This window comes from Motacilla alba, chromosome 1A, assembly GCF_015832195.1.
Source record: "Motacilla alba alba isolate MOTALB_02 chromosome 1A, Motacilla_alba_V1.0_pri, whole genome shotgun sequence".
NCBI lineage: Eukaryota > Metazoa > Chordata > Aves > Passeriformes > Motacillidae > Motacilla > Motacilla alba.
The window spans coordinates 58,707,267-58,728,320 of NC_052031.1; the positions used below are offsets into that span (position 1 = coordinate 58,707,267).

General features: G+C 42.6%; 1 protein-coding gene across 5 annotated transcripts; it reads right to left on the reverse strand.

Annotated features, from left to right (window-relative positions):
- Positions 1 to 1,216: 1,216 nt before the first annotated feature.
- On the reverse strand, positions 1,217 to 19,246 carry MRPS33 (mitochondrial ribosomal protein S33). Of its 5 annotated transcripts, none has more exons than XM_038153168.1 (3): positions 18,307 to 18,753; positions 3,195 to 3,450; positions 1,217 to 1,555 (listed from the first exon to the last, which is right to left on the reverse strand). In XM_038153168.1, the coding sequence occupies exons 1-3, from the start codon at positions 18,617 to 18,619 to the stop codon at positions 1,450 to 1,452; spliced, it is 675 nt and encodes a 224-aa protein (XP_038009096.1). In that variant the 5' UTR covers positions 18,620 to 18,753; the 3' UTR covers positions 1,217 to 1,449. The 5 variants fall into 5 exon arrangements, with proteins under 5 accessions (XP_038009096.1, XP_038009099.1, XP_038009100.1 ...); XM_038153171.1 differs by lacking the exon at positions 18,307 to 18,753 and adding an exon at positions 5,743 to 5,900; XM_038153172.1 differs by lacking the exon at positions 18,307 to 18,753 and adding an exon at positions 5,509 to 5,705.
- Positions 19,247 to 21,054: the final 1,808 nt, after the last annotated feature.

Here is a 21,054-nt window from a genome sequence, read left to right on the forward strand (position 1 = left end):
ACTACTACATTACAGAGCAGTGCATATAAAATATTAACTTCTACAGCTTTTGTTTGACTGTGGTGAGAACTCAGGTGCTTCTCCCACTGCAGATTTCCTAAAATCAGTCTCTCTTAGAGCTTAGAGAAACAGGTAACATGAAGGACACTGAACAAGAACAACGCAGCTCACCAGAAACACCTTTTAACACAATCAGCACCTCTTCAATTAATAACCTGGGTGAGGTAGCGTTTCATTCGTATTTTCTGAAAAATCCCTTCGCCCAGGATTTTGCTCCTGAGAAGCCTCAGAGAAAAAAGGAAAACAATTATTATCTCATTTCCTTCTCCTCTGTTTTGCTTATGTGGAATGTGTTTGGAGATTGTTTATCCAACAGGTGATTGTTTCATTGGTTTCTGCTGTGGGTTGTTTTGACTTATTGGCCAATCAAGGTCACGCTATGTCAGGGGTCTGGAGAGAGTCATGAGTTTTCATTATTATCTTTTAGCCTTCTGTAAGTATCTTTTCTGTATTCTTTAGTATAGTTTAGTATAGTGTTCTTTTATATAATACAGTATCATAAAATAATAAATTAGCCTTCTGAGAACATGGAGTCAGATTCATCATTCCTTCCTGCCATGGGGCACCCTGCAAATACAATCAGTTAGAGCTATTGAGCTGTTACAAATTTATGTAGATCCATTGATTAATATTAGCAATCAAAGGAGCCTAGTGATAAAACCCCTACTAAATGCTAATAAAAATGTTCATTATCTTAGGTAGTGTTTCATACATGTCTTCCAAGCAATCAGAATAAGTTTACGGTAAAAAAAAAATAAAATTTCATTATTGCATATAATAGTTCCATTATTATATGGATTTTGTTACTATTTCAGCCTCTTCTGTTGTTGTACCCTAAACTTTTAGATACTATGAGAGTGCTGTGGGCAGGCAGTGGTCTGGGAAGTATTGTCCAGTGAAAAGCACAGAACAACAGGGTGTAACAGCAACTTAAAAAAACTTAAAAACTTAAAAAAACTTGAAAAAAAATAGCATTAGAGCTACTTGAAATGAAGCTAATTATAACAGGTAAGACTGACAGGCAGCTGCAGAAGCAGGAATCCTTGGTTTTTGTGGCCAGACATAAAACAGTGCTGATATTAATATAAGAAAGTAAAACAGACAATAAAAAGCAAACAATTTCCAGATCAAGAAAAACTGAAACAGCTACAGGTGGTTTCAAGAAAAACACTGAGCACTTTTTCTTTTATTACTGTGCTGCAATATACAGTATATTTGAAATATAGAAATTCAAAACCAGTAAAACTTCAAAGACCCAAGTGTATTCCCAAGGTGGAGTCCACAATTTCACAGCGTGTTTCTTGTGCCCCACATGCAGCTCACATGCCAAGTCTTCTCCAGCCATTCCCCAGCATTTCCAGAGCAGTCAGTTTCACTGTTCAAGCAGCACTACTTCTTCTTGAGAGCTCTCTTTCCTTCCCCCTTCTTTGGTTTTTCCTTCCCACGGAGCTTTTTCAATCGCCTCATCTCCTCCTTGAAGTCCTGATGCTCATCCCTAGGTGGGGAAGAAGGAATAAAGTTTACTCTTTCTTGGGATCCACAGATACGAATAGTTCTTTGAACTATATGCTAATGAAACAAAAACAAAAATCAAAACTTTTTAAATCATGAAGTCCATACTGAAGCTTGCTGCAATGTATTCCATGTTACTGCTGGCAGTATCACTGAATAATAACATGAGATTTCCTCTGATACTTTCAGAACTAACAGGGCTGTCCTTTTCAGTAAGAAAGGGTGTGTGCACATATGCATTATTTCAATTGCATTTTTTGATCCCCTTTGTTTAAATGAGCAATAAAATGCAAAAAATCAGCAAGAGACAAGAATAAGATTTTCCCCCTTGTTATCCAGCTCAGCAGTGCAGCCAGAGCACATTGTGTTCCTGTGTTCAGGTCATTAACTCCTAGGGAAACAGGGCCATGCTGAGCAGTAATTACAGCACATGGCACTGCTCTCAGGTGACTTCAGGAATGAGTTATGAAGATGGCATCAGTACTGGGAGAATCTTAATAAGAGAGTAAAATAGGAAGGAGGATGAAGGGGCTGGCAGGGATAATGAATCCTCAATCACTTTCTAATAAATTCTATTAATCTGTCCCTGTATTTTTTAGTGCAAAGTGATTTTCAAAAGTCATAACTGCATCCTATGTGGCCTAAGATTGCTGCACTGCTATTTTTAAACACAACTTCTCTAAATAGAAACAAAAAGCTTGTGATTTATTACCAGCCCCATTAGTCTATGACTCTTCATTACGCATTTTTTTTTCTTCTACCAACTCTCTGTATACAGCTAGAGAAGGAACTTAATAGGGGAAGGAGAAAAGAACATTAGCATCACATTGAGGCTTTCTGTGTAAACAAACAGCCAGTCTAGAAAGTGTTGGTACACCTACCTAAAGCAAGAGCATCCTGGATGCAATCCTGGATGGTTAGTATTGTCACACTAGTGACAAGTAATCTGTTTTGACTATACAGGGTTTGCAGCCTCACTTTTAAAGATTTTTTTCAGCGCTACTTGATTGAAGTGAAAGAACTGCATTTGACTCCTGCTGATGTTCTTCAGCAGTACAATTCTCCCTGATACAGACTGTGGGAATTAATTTAGAAATGAGACAACTGGTTTGGATGAAGCGGGAATTAACAAGACTATTTAGATCACAATTTAATTTATTTTATTTTGAAGAATAAAAAGGCACTCTGGCCTAACAGAGACTTTCTGTCTCTTCTAAATTTCACTTTTTAGATGTTGACTGACAGAAATATATGGTGAGTCTGGTGTTAACATCACCTTCTTGCAGCACATTCATCTGCCATATTCAGAACTACAGACTCATCTCTTGTCTATCACAAAGCTTTCTTTTCTTCCTCATAAAGCAAAAGCAGGAACTATTTCTTAGGTAACTGCTTGCACAACTAAACCTCCAGTCTTTCTCACAAAAGGTTGCAATTATGATAAAAGTTAGACAGCAGTAACTTTTGCTCTCCTTGTCCTCAGTGCCAACAATCAAGTGCCTACTTCCATATGCACCATATTCAGAACTAAACACTTCCCTTGAGGAAAACAACTGCAGCAAGAGTCCCAGCCACCCCTTTCCCATCTCCAAGCTGCTCCCACCCCGAAGCACAGGAAGCACCTGTAGAGCCCGAAGTAGCGGAGTTTCTTCATGAGGGCATAGTAGGTGTTGTGAGGGGGGTACCAGTTGTGCACCTCCTCCCGCTTGGCCAGGGGCTGCTCGCTGAACAGCTTCACCACTTTCATGGATTTGGAGTCTGTGGGCCTGACAACGTCACCGAATATCTGGGCACTCAGCCGGGCCATGCGGAGGGCGTAGCTGGAAACTTTGGACATCTCCCCAGGAGCAGTGGGCACACACAGACAGATGGACCTTCCTGCAAAAGCAAACAAAAGAGCCACAGCTCTTCACCCACCTCAGAGTACAACAAGCTATCCCAGAATTAAGGCAAACAAAGGAATGTATCATACACTGAGCATTCATTTGACATCACATGTTCCTTGCACAAAATCAGTCTAATACTTCAGCATGTAATCCTGCTGATACAGAACATCTCCATGGGTTCAGGGACAATTCCCAGCCTACAGACAGGAAGACCAACTGTAGAAGTCCACTGCACCACAATTTACCATGGCTAACATGGTTTATTAGCAGAACTCACTCAGCTTGCTCAAGACAACCCTTAAACTCCATCCACAGGAACAATTACAGTGTGAGCTCTGCCAAAAATTGCATCCGTGTGATACCACTGACTGCTACACAAGCACAGGGTAAGGCACGACTTGAACATACAGAGAAAATTATCTGGGAAGCTTTTCCTCAGCTTTTCTCACCTTATTTAAAACATTGTTATAATCAATGTAACAATAGGCTATAAACAAATCATGTTTCTCTGTATTAATCACTCAGATCTTTCCCATCTCAATTCCCTTCCCTTGATCATCTCCATCAGCTTTTTCTCCATTCTCTTTTCAGTCTCCCATATAACCTATTCCTTCTGAGAGGAAAACAGTAGTTTTCCCATGCCAGATTCCTTTTTCCAAGAAAATCAAGCGGCAGCTTCCCATTCTCTTTTAGCCATCTCTCACCTAAAAACCTTTGCAACAAAAACGCCCTGAAGACAAAACCACTGGTATTAAGCCACCAGACAACATCCACTCTGCTAAAGTAGGGTGAGAAGGTTTTTCTCTCAGCTTTTCTAACCCTCCCCATTTTAAGTCTTCTTTACTCTTTCTTTGCAGAATTGGTTGTAGTAGACAAGAACAGGAATCCCATAATCCTGTATTTGAAGTAGTATCTTGTCTGTACTTTGCCTTTTTGAATGAGTGATAACATAAGTCACCAGACAAATTAGGCAGGTTCCTTCAAGAGCATGACACTGAGGTTAAAGTTTAAAAATCTTGTTTTAAAAAATATTGCAGAGCTGATTCCAGACTATGAGCATAACAAATTAAAGATCATGGATAACAGCAATCATCAGGACAGTGCTAAGTCTATTTCAGTATGATTACACAGAGCCTGTTGTTTAATAACACAAATTTGGAGTATTCATAACCTCACGTACATACATCTGCTCATTGGAGGACCTGCTTTGATTTACTCCTGTTAGCAAAGCACTCTAAAAGAAGGAGGAAAAAAGTCAAGCATGAAAATAATACAAGTAATTTAAGAAGAGAGAATAATGGTAAAAGTAACAAAAGGGAAGGCAAAGCATCAGAGACCTCGAGCTGAGGCAGTAGGCCTAGTGTGAGAACACAGAAGCTCTTAAATGATTGCAGGGCAGCACTTCAACGTGAGCATCTATTACAGGGGGAAATAATCACTAAATTTTGCTAAATCATCTCTTTCAGAACAGCCAGTTCTAATTCCTGCATTCAGAGACAAAGCAACAAGTTGTCCCCCAAACTCTTCATCACAGGACTCCAAAACTGTGTCTTTACCACCAGACTCAAACACGCAACTTGCTTAATCTCTACTTACTGCAGCCTCAAAATGAAAATACCTTTAGCTCCTGAACAATGCAAGCCCGTGGTCTGAGTAACCTGATTTTTACTTCTGACTCGCTAAAGGAATTGCAACAACCCAAGCTGAGGCTGGAGACCTCTATTAATCCTTGCCCGACTACGAAGGCTTGGGAGAGAAGAAAAGCAAAGGCTGCAGTCCCCCAAAGCTATCCAAAGCCTGCTCTAGGGTGATTCTGTGAGATGTTACATCTGTGAGACGAAAGAGTACTTTTGTTATTGTCACTTCCAGCAATGACATCTTCAGGATCGCCCACTCGGAGCTGGCAGACCTAAACCAAACCCAGCGTTCAGGCTGCCGCTCCACCTGCTCCCGGCCCCCGACTCCCACCCAGAGCCGAGCGCTCCCGCCCTGGGCTGCCTTATTCCCAATTCCTGATCCACCCGCTTGTTTCGGACCGCTCCCTTCTCACTCGGAACACGCCAGGAGAACGCTCTTTCCCCCGCGTTACTTCTGGACTTCCCAGGAGCACAGGGGGAAGACCAGGCCGCCACGGCGCTCAACCCGCGGCGGACGCGGCTCCGCCTCAGGCCGGGCCGGCCCCGCTTCCGGCGGGACGGGAGCGCCGGGACGCGCCCGAGGGCTGCGGCTCCCGGGGACACGGCCCAGCCCGGCGGCCCCGCTCGGCCCCGCTCACCCCGCTCACCCCACGCTGAGCCGCGGCCGAGGAGCGGCGGCGCGGCCGGAGGGGAGGCGGCGCGCACGGGTGACGCGAGGGGCGGGGCGGGCGGCCCAGGCTGCGATCTGCCTCCTCCTCCTCCTCTTTCTCCGTCTGCCGTTCGTCCTCCTCGTCCGCGGTCAGGGGGGCTCGTCGGGTGCTGTCCCCGCCGTCGTGGAGCCACGGAATCACAGAATATCCTGAGCTGGAAGTGACCCTCAAGGATCACACCACGAGAGGGCCACACCCTCTCGCGTCAAGAGCAAAACGTTTTCGTTGTGACTCCCTTTCTTTCCTTTGTTTCCCTCCCTGTTGTAAGCAGCTTTGCAGTTATATGCTTAACTACAACAATGAAATGAGAAAAGTGGCTATCCTCATTAAAAGAATTACAGGTCTACATAGAACCTTATTCTTTGGTTTTGCCAGGGAAGGGTGGTGTGAGATGTCCGCACTGACACTCCAGTCAGCAGCCTCGCTCCATGAGAACATGTGCTCAGGTTAATAAAACCAAGCTGGTTTTACTCTTGGGAGAAGGCCTAAAGTCACATAAAGAGATGAAAGCCTTTATGTGTCTTCACTCTTGACCAGGCTACAAACTGGGACAAATGTCAAAATCTAGTTTTACTGAAAAGAGATGAAAGCGAGAGTTTGGGAGCCACGAATGTTTGTCCTTCACTGTGATTCCAAACCACTTTGAGACATTGTTTCTCTACTCCAAATTCAGGTCTCCTGTGCTCCTTGACAGTCCTTACTCTCGTAACTTTTGCTTCCCTCCTGCTGCTTATTTTCAGACGTGGTTATTCAGCTGCATAAATATATCTCCCTTGGCAAATTCACCTGTGCAATCTCAGTCTTTCAGCACCATTGTCCTCTTGGTCTCTTGCTACTGGTGAAGGTGGTGAGCTGGTCACTCACCTTTGTGCCCCAGACCTGGAGTGGGGTGTATGCCCAGGGGAGCCCCTGAGGTGTGGGCATGGGCACCTGACCCTGCTACGCTTCCCCTGGCACCTCTCTGGCCACTGCCAATCCCACAAGAGATGAGCTTTCCCAGGGCTTGATTTATGCTAATTTTTAATCAGTGTCAGGAGGTGCTAAATCAGACTCTGTGCAAACATCTGAGTAAATGACAATTATGTGATTGCATTTATATGCCAAATGTGTAATGCCATCGAAGGAGCAAATTGGGTTTGTCTGTCTCGCCCTGTTTTCTAGAAGAGCAGATTCTGCCAAGCATTGAATAAATTGTTATTCTGTCATCCTTCCTTAATTAATTTTCTGTCACCTTTTCCATGCTTGTCACAGGCAGAGCAGCCTCATGGCCTGGGCAACCCAGTCGCCTTTCTTGTCCTTTTTGAATATTGGCATGATCCTCTAATTTCCTTTATATTCCTGATCTAGTGGAAGGTGTCCCTGCCCATGGCAGAGAGGGGTTGGAACTAGATGATATTTAAGGTCCCTTCTGACCCAAGCCTTTGTATGATTCTGTGATTATTAAGAATTAACATTCATGGAATTTCTTTAGCCAGTTATTCAAACACTGTCATATAAAAGTTGTGTAGATATTCTAATTTTAAAATGTTTGCTCTAGTAGATCTTGCCTACCATTTTCATTACTCACTAATGGATGGAAAAGTGCTTCTTTTTTCTTTTACTTTTTGTTTTTCCTGCAAGATAAGAAAAGTGTCTCTTCCTTAATAATTCTAAGGAGGAAATAGAGGTTTTTAGCATTTCTGCCACTTCTGTGCTATTTTACCATCTTTAGACATTCATATCAGCATTATTGCACCCCTCATTTTACTGTCTGTAGTCACACCATTTATGCTTTTTCTGTAGTCTTCATTTTTTTGTATTAACAGAACATTTTTTTTCCTATATTTTTGCACTTCTACGTTGTTCTATACCATGCTTTTAACTTCTGAGTTTTTCCTTCACCCTGCTGCTGAGACAAAGTTGTCCTTCAGCCAAAATTGGCCATTTTGTTAATTAAGCAATCATGACTTTATGGAGTAAGATCATAAGTATTCTCATTTACATATCTATCTCTATTTTTGAATCGCAATTTTCTCGTCATTTCTCCCATCTTGATGGAGAAGGTCTCTCTGAAGCATCTCTGTGTGTGTGAGAGAGAGAGGGGGTGGTGGGGGGAGAAAGAGAGACAATTTCCCTAACTGGGCCTGTCCTTTGCCCTTTTTATAACAACTGTCCTTGCTATAATCAAATTATGATTGCTGGCTCCTAAACAAACACACCCTTTCTGTTCCGTGATTAAGTTGTTTAAACACTATGAGTTCAAAAATACTTCTTCCATGCAGACTGGATTAACGTCTGTCACAGAAAAGAAGTTTTTGCAGGGTGTAATGAGGCTTTTTCCTCACACAGCTTCAAACTAAGCATGCTTCTGGTTCATTGGAGGGATAAGCAGCAGCTGGCTGATTCTCTGCAGCCAGCCCCACTCCATTCCACCTCTTCTAAACAGGGTTAGTTAGAACAAGTTACTGTCTCTGCATCTCTGAAATAATGATGGTGGTTTCATATGGACTCTTACCTTCTCAATCTTCAAATTTCATTATTTATGTTAAAGGATTGGGGCAAAGTATTTTAATATTGCATTTTGGTAAATCATCCTGCCTGATTCAGTAGTTACATCAGTTCAATCTCATTCCTCCTCATCAATGAAAATATTTTACTTACACACTCTGAAAACTGGCATATAGATCACTGGAAAACGTCTTCCTCTTTCCCTCTAAATATTGTTGCTGCCTATACTTGCAGGCTCCAGCATGGCCTGTTTGGTGTAGTGGAAGCACAAAAATGAAAAGGTCTGCATTAGTTAAATATTTCTGCCTTTTTGCTCAGTTGTTTCTGCTGTCAGCCATTACTGTTATTATTATTGAATCAAAGTAAAAATGTGCACTTCCAAGGGCCTATTTATGTCACTGTAGCACTGTTGTTGCTGTGGTTATGAGGAGAATTGCTTGCAGAGCACCCAGCCAGGGTTAGCGTGCCAGTAAGGCAGCATACAGACACTCAGGATGGAAAATCAGGGTCACATCAGTCAACGAAACAACAGCTCAACACATCTGCAAATTTGCAGAGACAGAGAATGATCTGGTTTGCAATCCATGGACCCAAAAAGTCTTGCTCACCTTATCTGGGACTCAGTATTCTGCCAGGGAGTGTAAACTCAACATCCCCACCCTGAGGTCTTCACAGTCCAAATGAGACTTGGCCTGCTGAGGGAATGGAAGGATGCAGCAGAGACTGACTACGGGAATGGGTGGGTTTGTGATGAGCTGAATTCGATGGACATGTTGTTAGATCCTCCTGAGCTTTTTGTTGCAAGCAGAGCAAAGTGTTTGGACTTGTTAGCAATTATTAACAAGAAAATCAGTGGAAGATGGATGATTGAAAAACTGAAAACCCTAGAAAGGAGTTAAAGGAGAGTGACATGGGGTAGAAGATACGTGGGTATTCTCTGTACAGGGACTGTTGTGGAGGAAAGAAATGAAAGGAGTGGAGAGACATTCATGGAACTCATACAAAGCAGCCAAAAAAAAAAAAAAGAGGAAGAGACCTCATGATAAAGTGCAATAAAGACCTTTTTACAAATAGTTGGCAGTAATTTTGTCTGGCGTTATATTTTTTGATCAATAGTGATCTCTTTATCTAGTTAATTAATCTTGTGTATATATTTTATTTATAACTGAATGACAGTTTTAAGGCAAAATTTTGACAAAATGCAATACTTGATCCATTATTTGTTCTGAGAAGGCAAATGTATACCCAGAAAGAAAAAAAGATCACTATGAGTTTGCTAATTGGTGTTTGCCAGGCGCGGTGGCGCGCGCCTGTAATCCCAGCTGCCGGGGAGGCTGAGCCCGACGGATCGCTTGAGCCCAGGAGTTCTGGGCTGCCGTGCGCTGTGCCGAGCGGGCGTCCAAGCGAAGGCTGCCATCAATATGGTGACCCGCGGGGAGCTGCGGGACACCAGGTTGACTAAGGAGGGGTGAACTGGCCCAGGTCGGAGATGGAGCAGGGCAAAGCTCCCGTGGCGGTCAGTAGCGGGATCGCGCCTGTGAATAGCCACACCAGCGTAGCCTGGGCAATACAGACACACGTTTTTTTTTTTATTTTATTTGTGATGGTGAGTGGTGCTGCATCCAGCTGGCAGCCAGTCACCAGTGGTATCCCTCAGGGGTCTGTGCTGGGGCCAGTTCTGTTTAATATTTTTATTGATTACATGGATGAGGGTTTAGAGTCTTTCATTAGTAAATTTGCAGATTACACTAAGCTGGGAGCGTGTGTCGATCTGTTAGAGGGACAGAGGGCTTTGCAAAGGGACTTGGAATGGTTGGATGGATGGGCAGAATCTAATGGGATGAAGTTCAATAAGTCCAAGTGCCGAGTCCTGCACTTTGGCCGCAATAACCCCCTGCAATGTTATATGCTGGGGACGGTGTGGCTAGACAGTGCTCAGGTGGAAAGGGACCTGGGGGTGCTGGTTGACAGTCGGCTGAACGTGAGCCAGCAGTGTGCCCAGGTGGCCAAGAAGGCCAATGGCATCCTGGCCAGTATCAGGAATAGTGTGGCCAGCAGGAGCAGGGAGGTCATTCTTCCCCTGTACTCGGCACTGGTGAGGCCACACCTTGAATGCTGTGTCCAGTTCTGGGCCCTTCGGTTTAGGAGGGACGTTGAGATGCTTGAGCGTGTCCAAAGGAGAGCAACGAGGCTGGTGAGGGGCTTGGAACACAAGCCATATGAAGAACGACTGAGGGAGCTGAGGTTATTTAGCCTGGAGAAAAGGAGACTCAGAGGTGATCTTATCACTCTCTTCAACTTCCTGAAGGGTGGCTGTGGTGAGCTGGGGGTCAGTCTCTTTCTCCGGGCAACAACAGACAGAACAAGAGGACACAGTCTCAAGCTGTGCCAAGGGAGATACAGGCTAGAATTAAGGAGGAAGTTTTTCACAGAAAGAGTGGTCAAATACTGGAATCATCTGCCCAGGGAGGTGGTGGAGTCACCATCCCTGGATGTGTTTAAAAAAAGACTGGATTTGGCACTTGGTGCCATGATCTAGTTGAGGTGTTAGAACATGGGTTGGACTCGATGATCTTAAAGGTCTCTTCCAACCTAGAAATTCTGTGATTCTGTGATTCTGTTTATTGACATTTAGAGGGAAGCAGAGTCTGAGCTTGTAGCATTTGATCTTGGAAATGAGGCATTTGAGCAGTACCTGTATGACAAAGTGATCAACTTCACTCCTAAGTCTTATGCTTAGAACTACTGTGCTGTAACATGATCTCTAACATTTTCTTGCTATAAATACTGACATAAGGGAACAAAATCATCTGAATAAGTAGAAGGACCCTCTGAGCATTTGGTAGAAGTGCATTGGCTACATGCATGCTTAGAAATTATTTGTTATTCATTATGTGTTCATGATTAATTGGCAAACTTCAACTGTATTTTGTTGCACAATGATTCGTGCTGAGCCACAGAGACATCTGAATTGCAAATCCCTCTGGAGAGGATGTGTAGTGTTAAGAGACTGACAGACTTTGGGTGGGCATTTGAAAGATATTTTGACTTTAAAGTAACTCATCAAACTAATGCCAGAGTGGAATCCACAAAGATGTCACTATTAAGTACTGCCGCTCCAGCTATCTAACACTGGGAACACTTGGGAGGGACATACAGCAGAAGAGGAAAACAGAAATTATTTTTCGAAGCCAGTTGGCATTTTGAGTTTATTGCTTTCCCCAACAGCCAGGCTGTCGAGGCAGCCTTCCCTCCTCCTGGGGAAAGAGAGCCAGTGCTGTTTGTCTCTTGTGCAGAACCCTCAGAGCGATGCCTGGAATGATATTGGCAGTTCTGCAGGAGAACTGTAACGCATCCATTTTTAATGGGAATGAGCTGTCCAGCATAACAGGCACTGCACAAGGCTGACAGGCAAAGGATGCTGTGGATCTCCACACACTCCCATGTTTGTCATTCAGACTGACTAATTTGTAGTTCAACAATGTGTCAGAATAAATGATCAGTGATAAATTTCAATGAAGTACTTAAGACTGAAGAGAAGGAATATTTCTTAATGGTTTGGTGAAGGGTTTGGGAATGGGAATTGTTGAGTCTTGGGGTTTTTTTGCAGCTCAATTGCTAACTCACCTAATGACCTTGAGCAAGGTAATTAACCTATCTGCCATTTCATCCCTCTGTAAAGTGGGGAAAATAATGTCTGCTTCAGAAATGGGTTGTGAAGATTAATTGACTGTTAAGAAATACGTCAGCTTCCCCTCCTGGAAAACATACTGCAGAAGTGTTGTTGCTACTTTACTAACAACATGCACATAAAACTTTTAAAGGCAACAGTAACAAAGACACATCTTTTTTGGCTGGAACAAAGGATTGCAGAGGGGAGGAAAAAAAAAAGGAAAAAAATTAAAATGACAAAATCAGCAAAAGAGAAGAAATAATGGAGACATCTGGCTCACTGCTGATAAAAGCTCTTGCAGTTTCTCTTCCATCATTTCTTGCAACACTCATCTGAAAGGACATCCTCCAAGGCTTTCAAATGGGGTCAAAAAGCTGTTCATCTCTAATTCTGTTTGACCAAGTGTGAAAACAGAGTGAATAAAAATGTTCCAGCAATAGAATTTTCAGCAGTAAATCATTCTCTTAAACATAAAATCCAAGGAGATTAGTTGGGTCTGTTTGAGTTCACGTTTCTGTTTCTTCAAGCTGAACTTTTTTCAGGGTACTGTTGTGGATCTAGACCTCTTGGGTTTGTGAGCTGGTGGTTCCCCTGAGTTTCAGCAGACTTTGATTTTGTATATCCCTGTATATAGTTTGTATAACCATGTATTTCGTATATAGTTGACCTCTATGGTACATTTCAATGCCCATTTCTCTCCATGTTTTCCTGGTTTAGGTCCCTTCTTACCTTAGGATATCTTGACCAGTGCTGATCACAGGACACATCATTAGGTCTTTGGGAGTGCTCTGGATAGCCACTCTGGCTGCCTTGATTTCTAAGTCGGCAGATTTTTCCAAGATCTGGCTGGACTCCCAGGTTCCAGTCATTTCAGTAGTGCTCTTTGTAGACCTAAACATCATTGATCAACCTTTCTCCCCCACAGAGTCTTTTGAAGGCAGAGTTATGGAAATAGATAATAGTTTTGGTTTTAGTTTGGAGTTCTTCGCTGCAGTCCTGGTGGTTGACATGAGGCTGCTGTTAGTTTTGTAACCAGAGCTGCTCTCTGGTTTAGAATTTGCCTGTCTAGAAAATCATAATCAATCCTGCATGCACTTCTCAGCCTCAGTTGCTTCAGCTTGTAAGAAGCATTCCACAGAGGCTTTTTTTGGTTCAGTTCTTTCTCTCTGACCTTGCTAGTTCCCAGGCTGAGTAAGTCATGCTCCTACATGTTTTCTGGACATTTGTTCCCTTTTTCCTGACAAAAATTCCTTCTTCAGATTTTATTTCCATTAGTCCCAGATTTCAGGGGGTTTTTGTTTTTTGGGTTTTTTTTGTGGTTTTTTTTTTTTTTTTTTTTTTTTTTTGTTGGGTTTTTGTTTGTTTGTTTGTTGGGTTTTGTTTGTTTGTTTGTTTGTTTGTTTTTCTGGTTTTTGGTTTTGGTTTTGGGTTTTTTTTTTGTCCTTGGGAAATTTTGTTTCTTAATCCTGGAAACATCATTTCTCTGGAAACAAGTAAATTCTTACAGGCCAGTTTCTTTATCATGGACAATCAGAGTATGGTCACTGAAGCTTGGTACTCCCTATGGTTTCTTGTTTGGTGGATACTTACTGGAGGCCATTGCAGCAAAGGGGAATAAATGCCTCCCTTTCATGTCCCAGCAGTTCTCAATGGAACAACTTCAGAGTACAAGGTGTAATTGTGATATCACAATTCTGAAGCATGAGGTAGGGAAATGAACTGCACAAATAGATGAACTCTGAAGAACCAACTACTTTATTTTGATGCAAATATACTTGGTGATAATAAATGAAGAGAGGTAAATGCAAAATTGTTGAAGATGGCAGCATGCTTGTGTCTAAATAGAGAGTTTATCAGCCTAGATGTCAGCTGCTTTTACAGCAGGACACAATGTATTTTTATATACCTTTAAAAAGTTATTTAAATGAATCTACTCTGCTGGGACTTCACAGCCAAATAGAATAGATGAAGACTGAAGTCTTGCTTCTGAGTCTTGTTCCAAAATGAAGGCGTGCTTTTAGAGAATATAATTTTTCCAAGCAGGTGCTGGGTTTTGTTTTGCTTACTGGTTTTCTCTCCAGTTGCTTCTGGGATGTCTTCTTAGGATCTACAAATTCTGATTTTTAATTAATGGTTGTTCTTCTTTTGCAACTAAAAGAAGCAATGAATTTAATTAATAGCTGAGAGCCAATCACAGATGTGATACACTCACCATGAAACACCACATTGTCCATCTACAAAGGCTGTGGCACTGTCTTTTACTGCATTAGCTCACAAAACACTGCTGGTAGAAACCATGCCCAAAAATCTCCCTGGGAATGAACAATGTATTCTGCAATCTGTCAGAAATTTAAGGAAAGTTGTACCTTGTGACTAGCCAGGTCAAACAAACTAACAGTACTGCAGATGCACCTTTACATTAGGCTGCCTGTATGAACTACATATTGATGCAGTACAAAAAAACCCAGAATTAATCAGGCTTTAATATATTGGAGATCAATGTGTTAGATGTAACTTTAAGAATAAAAGCTCTTCTTACCAAATGTCCTTATTTTTGGCAGACAGAGGTCTGAGCTTTTGCTCTCAGTCAGTACTCTTTGGCCCTAATATCTCATCTCTGCCATCCTGGATTCTTCTTGCTATTTCTATAAGAGTCACAAGATCTATGAATTTTAATGAAGTGATATCTCCTGTTGTCAGCTGAGCCCAATGGTGGTGTTGTTGAGAGCCATCTTGCTTTCGTAGCTGGCTTTAGGCAGCAAGTGACCTTGCTGTACAACTCCTGCATTCAGAACAATGTCACCTTCCTCATTGCAGCAGGCAGTGGGATTTTCCTGTAGCAGGATTTTCCTGTAGCAGGAATTTGGGTAGGAGGCTGAGCTTGATGTATCCAAAAGGTAAACAGGGGGAAGCAGAGATGGGCTTGAATGAAGCAGCAGTCCTCATAGCAAGGCTTTTGGGGAAACAGGTCTGTTGGTGTGGAAGCCTGTCCAGCTCAGAGGAGAAGCAGCTGTAGAATATGAGGATGTTGAGTATCAAGCTGGCAAGATAGTAAGCAGGACACAGAGTGGCTGCTGTGATCTCAGACAGCAGCAGCCTGGAGCTGAATCTCTGCTTTTGGGAGGGCTAAGATCTGTTTTGTGTTGTAGGGAGATGAGTTTGAAAAAGCCTTAAAGGCTAAATATTGCCCTTGTGCTTTAGCTGAGTTGTCTCCCAGCAGAACTTTCTCTTTCAGTAGAAAAGTGCAGCTTAGGCCTTTTCTTTCCTTTTCCTTTTCTTTTTCTGCAAACCTTTCTTGTTTCTCCTCTGTTATCAGAAGCACTAGAGTGTTTACCCAGAACTCAAGAGACCTGAATGGCTTTCCCAAGTATTTTACTTTAGAACTCAACATGTCAAACATGGCATGATCTACATTTAGGTCCTACCACGTGGCTGGAAACATTAAAGCTGTTGGCAATGCCTTCAGAGGTGAAGCAGTATCTCCCAAGTCCTTCTGCAGTTTAGCACAGTGCCCACAGACACTCGGGCTGTGTGGAGGCAGTGCAGAGGCTCAGGGATAATGTTTTCAGCAGGCTGAGTTTGCCTACCTGGCCTTGTTTTCAGCACCTTATATATAGCTCTGCTGAACTCCAACTGCTTGGGCTGACATTTCCCAAGCAGGATGTCCACACTGGGCAGTCTGGGGAAAAGTTTTGTTTAAAATAGTTCATCCTTGTTTTGCTTATAAGCATTCCTGGAGATGTTCTCATGAGGAGCAGGGATTGCCGTACATAGTGCATACCATGTCCACAGTGCAGCCTTAGGTTGTTAAGGGTGATGTGGTTTTGACAGATGACAGCTAAATAATGAAGAGGAAGTTTTAACAGGAGAAAGCAATTTTAGTGGAAAGCCAACAGCCTTTTGTTTTGTCTTGTATTTGGAAAAACAACATTATACTGTGGTTATTTTTATCTGTGCACAGTCTTTTACTGGTCTCTGTGTGAGGCCATTTAGTGTTGGCCATTCCCTCTGCTTTATTGAAAAATATGATATAGGACTTCTCACCTACATGTCCTCATGCCTTCTGCCCAGCAATTCATTTTGCTTCCTCCAAAACCAAATCTAGTCTTTTGATGGTACACTCCATTCAGCTCCTGGCCCCTGATCAATTCTGCCTCAGCTCCTGTGTGCTTCCCCTGTTCATCACAACCTCAGGTCAGTAAAAGAAGACTCTAAGAAAACACCAGAAAAAATATTGCCTGTGGGCTGCCATTCACTTGTGACTTGTGGTCATGAGGTAAAATACATGATCACATCCTGCTTTCTGCCCAGATTCTGTTTTCATTCGTGGTAGATGTCAGATGAACCAGGGCACTGCAGTCCTGAGATGGTGGCTGTTTGGTGGACAGTTTGGAGGCTGAGTAATGAGCCTAGCAGATGAGGACAGGCAGGAAAAATCACGGTCACAGGCATTTGAATTGAAATTGAAAATTGGATTTTGTTTCACCCTTTGTGAAATGTGCTGTTATGAATCTTGGTGACTCAAAAAAATGACATTTTTCCCAACTTCTGTCCATGTGGTCCCCGTTTTCTGTGTGTCCAGTTTCAGTCATCCATGACTAATTTGTGGAAATACTGCCCACTGTGCCTAGAGCAAAAGGGGCTGTGAGCTGTTCTCTGAGGAAGGAAGGTGCTAAGTACTCTGGAAATTTAGGTTCTAAGTTCCTTTACTAGAGTACCCAAAATACACTGACATGTTTGAAAATACTGCCTTTTATCTCTGTCCCTCAGCAGGGAGCTGTAAAGATAAGTTCCTTGATGTTTGTAAAAAACCCCCCAGCCCTCCAACACTACAATTAGAGCACCACTATAGAAAAGCCCATGAGGAAATTAATCATTCTGTATGCAATGCAAGATCAGGATGCTCTGCAATAAATAGTACATGCACCACACATTGGATGATAAGGATAGGGGAAAATTTGAATAGTGTTCATTAAGTGAGCAACATTCATCCTTTGCACTGTAAAAAATGGGAGACCTATGGAAACAAAAATCATATTATTAAAGATTGTATCATAGTGTGTTTATATGCTGGGCAAATTAATGCTCCATGGGTGATTGGGTGATTTTAATCTGGCATTCACTAACTTGCTTAACTTTGCTGTCCAATCTTTTTATTATTTTTTGGTTTGTTTGGTTTTTTGTTTTTGTTTTTTTTGTTTGTTTTTGGTTTTGTTTTTTTTTTTTTTGTTTTGTTTTGTTTTGTTTTTGGTTTTTTTTTTTTTGGGAAAGAAAAAACTAATCTCTCTGTGGAGTTCCCAGTGGGGAGGGCAGAGGACATCCAGCTAGGTGCTGTTGTGTGCAGCTAGATATCAGTGTGTGCACAGCTACACGAGTGTGTAGACAGCTGTGTGCCTATTCTCTGTGCCTGTGTGTATGTGCATGTGTGTGGCTAGCCCCTGTTTATGCAGCTGGCTGATGCTTCCCTTTGAAAAATTCTTTTTCTATTAAAAGAAAAATAGAAGGGACAATGGCAACTGGTTAATGTCTAGGGTTTGGACTACAAACTTTTATACGGTGTTTTGTGGTGGTTTGGATCATCCTTTATAGAGCCTTTCTTTGGTTCTGAGTCACCTAAACACCCCAAATCTGTTTGAATGATGGGTCAAGTGTTTGTGGGAGTTATCATGAGATGCTTTTATGGTAGCATCTTTTATGGCTGTGTTATTAGAAGGGCTGACATGCTGAGGATTCACAGAGACCAGTATTCAAGGTGCAGTGGAATGATAAAAAATATTAGTAGACATAATTTGTTATATCTGTGTTTGGTTTGATTACTGTCTTGTGTTTAAAATCCTGTAATTAGAGCAGTGAACTGCCTCCAGAGCCAGTACTGCTTCAGGTAATACACCACTAGGACGAGTTCCTTTGACTTCAATAGGTGATTCTTTAGAAAGAATGAAGGCTGGAGCCCTTGTAAATTAAACATCACCTCTGGGGAGCTGAAGATCACAGAGAGAGCAGGGAAATACTGAGGGTCATATCTCCCTGTTGAATAAATGAATCTGAAGTATAGGTCCCTGGGAATGGGCAGCACCTTGACTTGCTCGATCCCCTCCCCCACTAGATGGCACTGAATTCTTTTTCTTTAAACGGGGGAAAAAAAAAAAAAGACGAAGGAAGAAAAATATGGTGGAGGTCATTTTGATGTAGAAAAGACCCCAAAAAACCAAACCAAACTCCCCCCCCCCAAAAAAAAAAAACACCCGACAAAGAAAAGCAAATTGCAATTGGTTGTGCATTATCTCAGTCCATTTACTCTGCCCTTCCCCCTCCTAGCCCCAGACCCCACCTCTGTGTACCTTTGTACAGGCGCTCGCTTTGCTTTTGTGCCTGGAGCTCTCTGGAGAGGCGGTGGGCGCTGCAGGATGCTCCGGAGGGCGGCAGCGATGCCGGGCGGGGATGCAGAGCCGAGCGGCCCCAGCCGCGGGGCGCCGTCCGCAGGGAGCTCTGGCAGGAGGCGCGCAAGGCTCGGCGCAAGGACTCGCCTCCGAACAGACTCACCGGGCTGCGCTCCTCCGTCCCGTGCCTGCAGACATGTTTTCCTGTGCGCTCTGGCTTTCTCCGTGGATCACTGAAATCGTAACCCGCAGAAAAGAAAGCCTCAGCTTTCATTCCGTCGCTGAAACTGCGTTTTCAGCCCCTGATTCATTTAAGAGCCGTGAATTAGCTCCCTGTGCTGAGATGTCCTTAATTCACTGTCGGGAGCGGTTTCCATGTCGCGTGCCCAAGTGTGCGTGCAGGGGTTGAGGGGTTTTTTAAATTTATTTTTTAAAACGTCTTTCTCCCAGCTTACATTCATCCGAAGATCGACAAGGATTGGTTTTTTTTCCCCCTGTGGTGAGGCGGGGGTGGGGTGGGAGGAAGAAAATTTAATAATGATCTGTTTGTGCTGAAAAGGGGCTGTCTGTAACAATCCTGGTTAGAGACTTAGGGAAGGTTCCAAATGCCTGCCGCAAGCAATATTCTCCCCTCCTGAAAAAAGGGAATAGTGATGATGATGAAGGGGAAAAATGTTTAATTCTAAGTGTTAAAGAGGGGCTAAAATCCAACAATTTCTTTTACAGTTGTATGTTTAGGGTGACTTGCAGAAAGATATGGACTGCATCTGATAAAGCTACAAATGCAAGAAAAAAAAAAGCATAGAAACTGCCAGTAAAATGCCTTTTCAGAGAATAAGATAAAACCTGGAACTGAATGTCAATTTTTGGCTTTCAAACCCAAGCTTAAGAATAAGAAGAGAGAACAAGTCTGGCTTCTCCAGGTACAAAAGTCCTCCTACCCCTAACTGTCTTGCTGTCTTGGAGTGTTATGGGAAAACCTGGCACCTGGACCTCTCTGGGTCCGATGAAATCTTGACTCTTTGGACTGTAATCCTAATGTTTAACAGGAAGGAAATGTAGGTGTGATTTCATTATATGATTTTCCCATCCTCTCACATATCTTTGGCCAGCATCGTGAGAAAAAACAGTTCTAGTAGCTGGGTCCTCCATTCTGCTCTTAGTCCCAGTCTTCCAGTTCTGTCTAAACTGGATGTTTAGACAAAAACCACTTTGTTTTCCAGTTCAATCTAAATAGAGAATAAATATAGCCGGCAGGCTCTTGTGCTTGAACAGAAAATCCAACAATCAGCCAAAAAATGTGGTTGGTAAAATTAGGCCTGTTCCCTGTTCTCATCCTTCAGCTTGGGACTTGATGCTAAAAATTGACAAAGAAATACAGGTGCATTTTCATCTCTGTGTGGGTGTGATACAAGAAACCTCAATGTTTGTCATCTTCTTATAGGAGCCAACAGCTTTTCGGCCACAAAACTCTAAATTTTATCGCTGAACAGACAACAAGTATGGCTGCTCCAGGCCCACTGTAACATCTAATTCTTTTTATCTACTGACATGTAGTTACTTGAAAAATCCAGTTATAGAAGTGGATCCATCTGTGCTGAACTATTTTTAAAAAAACCTGAGATCCTTAAATATTGTCTGTTATTATTAACAACAAAGGGAAGTTACTGCTAAAAAAAAATTAAACTAGTCTCTTTTTCCAGTAAAACCCTTAAATTTACCTAGACCTTCCCAGATACAGTGAATATTCATAACACAACACTCAAATTTTCAATACACCTGGTTCAGTAGATGCAGATGATTATAACCTTTATGGTTTGGATGACTGAGTTTTCTTTGCCAGTTTCATAATCCTGCAAGGTGGTTAGAGAATACAGTACATTTCACACCAAAAATACAGATACTCTTCTAAAGCTGCAATCCCAGTTGATATGGACCCTGGTTTTGCCAGGTAAAATGGGAGATACTTTGATTTTTTTCTTTAATACAATGTGGTTTGGTGCCAAAAGTTGTTATGATCCAGCCATATGGGTTAATTTTTTCGTGGTGCAGATGTATTCCACAAGACAATCCAAGCATGCATTTCTGATACACAAAGAGCTACCACATCTGCTCTCCCCACTGGAGCAAGTATAATTTGTGTGGCTAGGGTTAAAAGCTAGCAAAATCCCAGGGCTCCCCTCCTGGGGCCAAAAGCTGTCACCAGCTCCAGAAAGGCTGTGTTTATTTTCAATTCAGATGACACAGTTTGGGATTCAGAGGCCAAAAGCTGGCAGGATCCAGCATGGATGTAGATTTTTGCAGCATACATCTGTGGGGAGGCATTGGGCTGTGGACCTTTTGGTGCAGTAGGACCAACTGCATTGTTTGCCTTTCATGCTGTGGAGTCAGTGGGAGCCAAAGATTGGTTGGAGCTAACTTGGTTCCTCTGTCAACTGCAGGATGCTGTGGTACTTGCAGGTCAGCACGTGCCGGCACTCAGCCCTTTTTGGTGCAAGGGAAGTGAACATGTGTATTTCTTTTTTAAACAGTGCATTTCAGAGTCTGGAGGCCTCAGCTTTCTGGATCACACAGAAGGTCTAGAATCCAGGATTTCTTTCAAGCTCATTCTCTCTACTATGTAGCAGATTGGGATTTTTTATTTTTTTTTTTATTTTTTTTGGTGCAGTGAGAAACAGTTCTGCTTGTTTTGGATTTGGTTGACATGAT

What these genes read in the sequence shown, in the direction of transcription:
- MRPS33 (XM_038153168.1), bottom strand. Translation starts at nt 18,619, where the DNA reads ATGAAAGCTGAGGCTTTCTTTTCTGCGGGTTACGATTTCAGTGATCCA. An exon ending in AAGCGAGCGCCTGTACAAAG is followed by an intron (nt 3,451 to 18,306) that starts GTACACAGAGGT and finishes TTGCTTTTGCAG; the next exon opens with GAAGGTCCATCTGTCTGTGT. An exon ending in CGCTACTTCGGGCTCTACAG is followed by an intron (nt 1,556 to 3,194) that starts GTGCTTCCTGTG and finishes TTCCCCACCTAG; the next exon opens with GGATGAGCATCAGGACTTCA.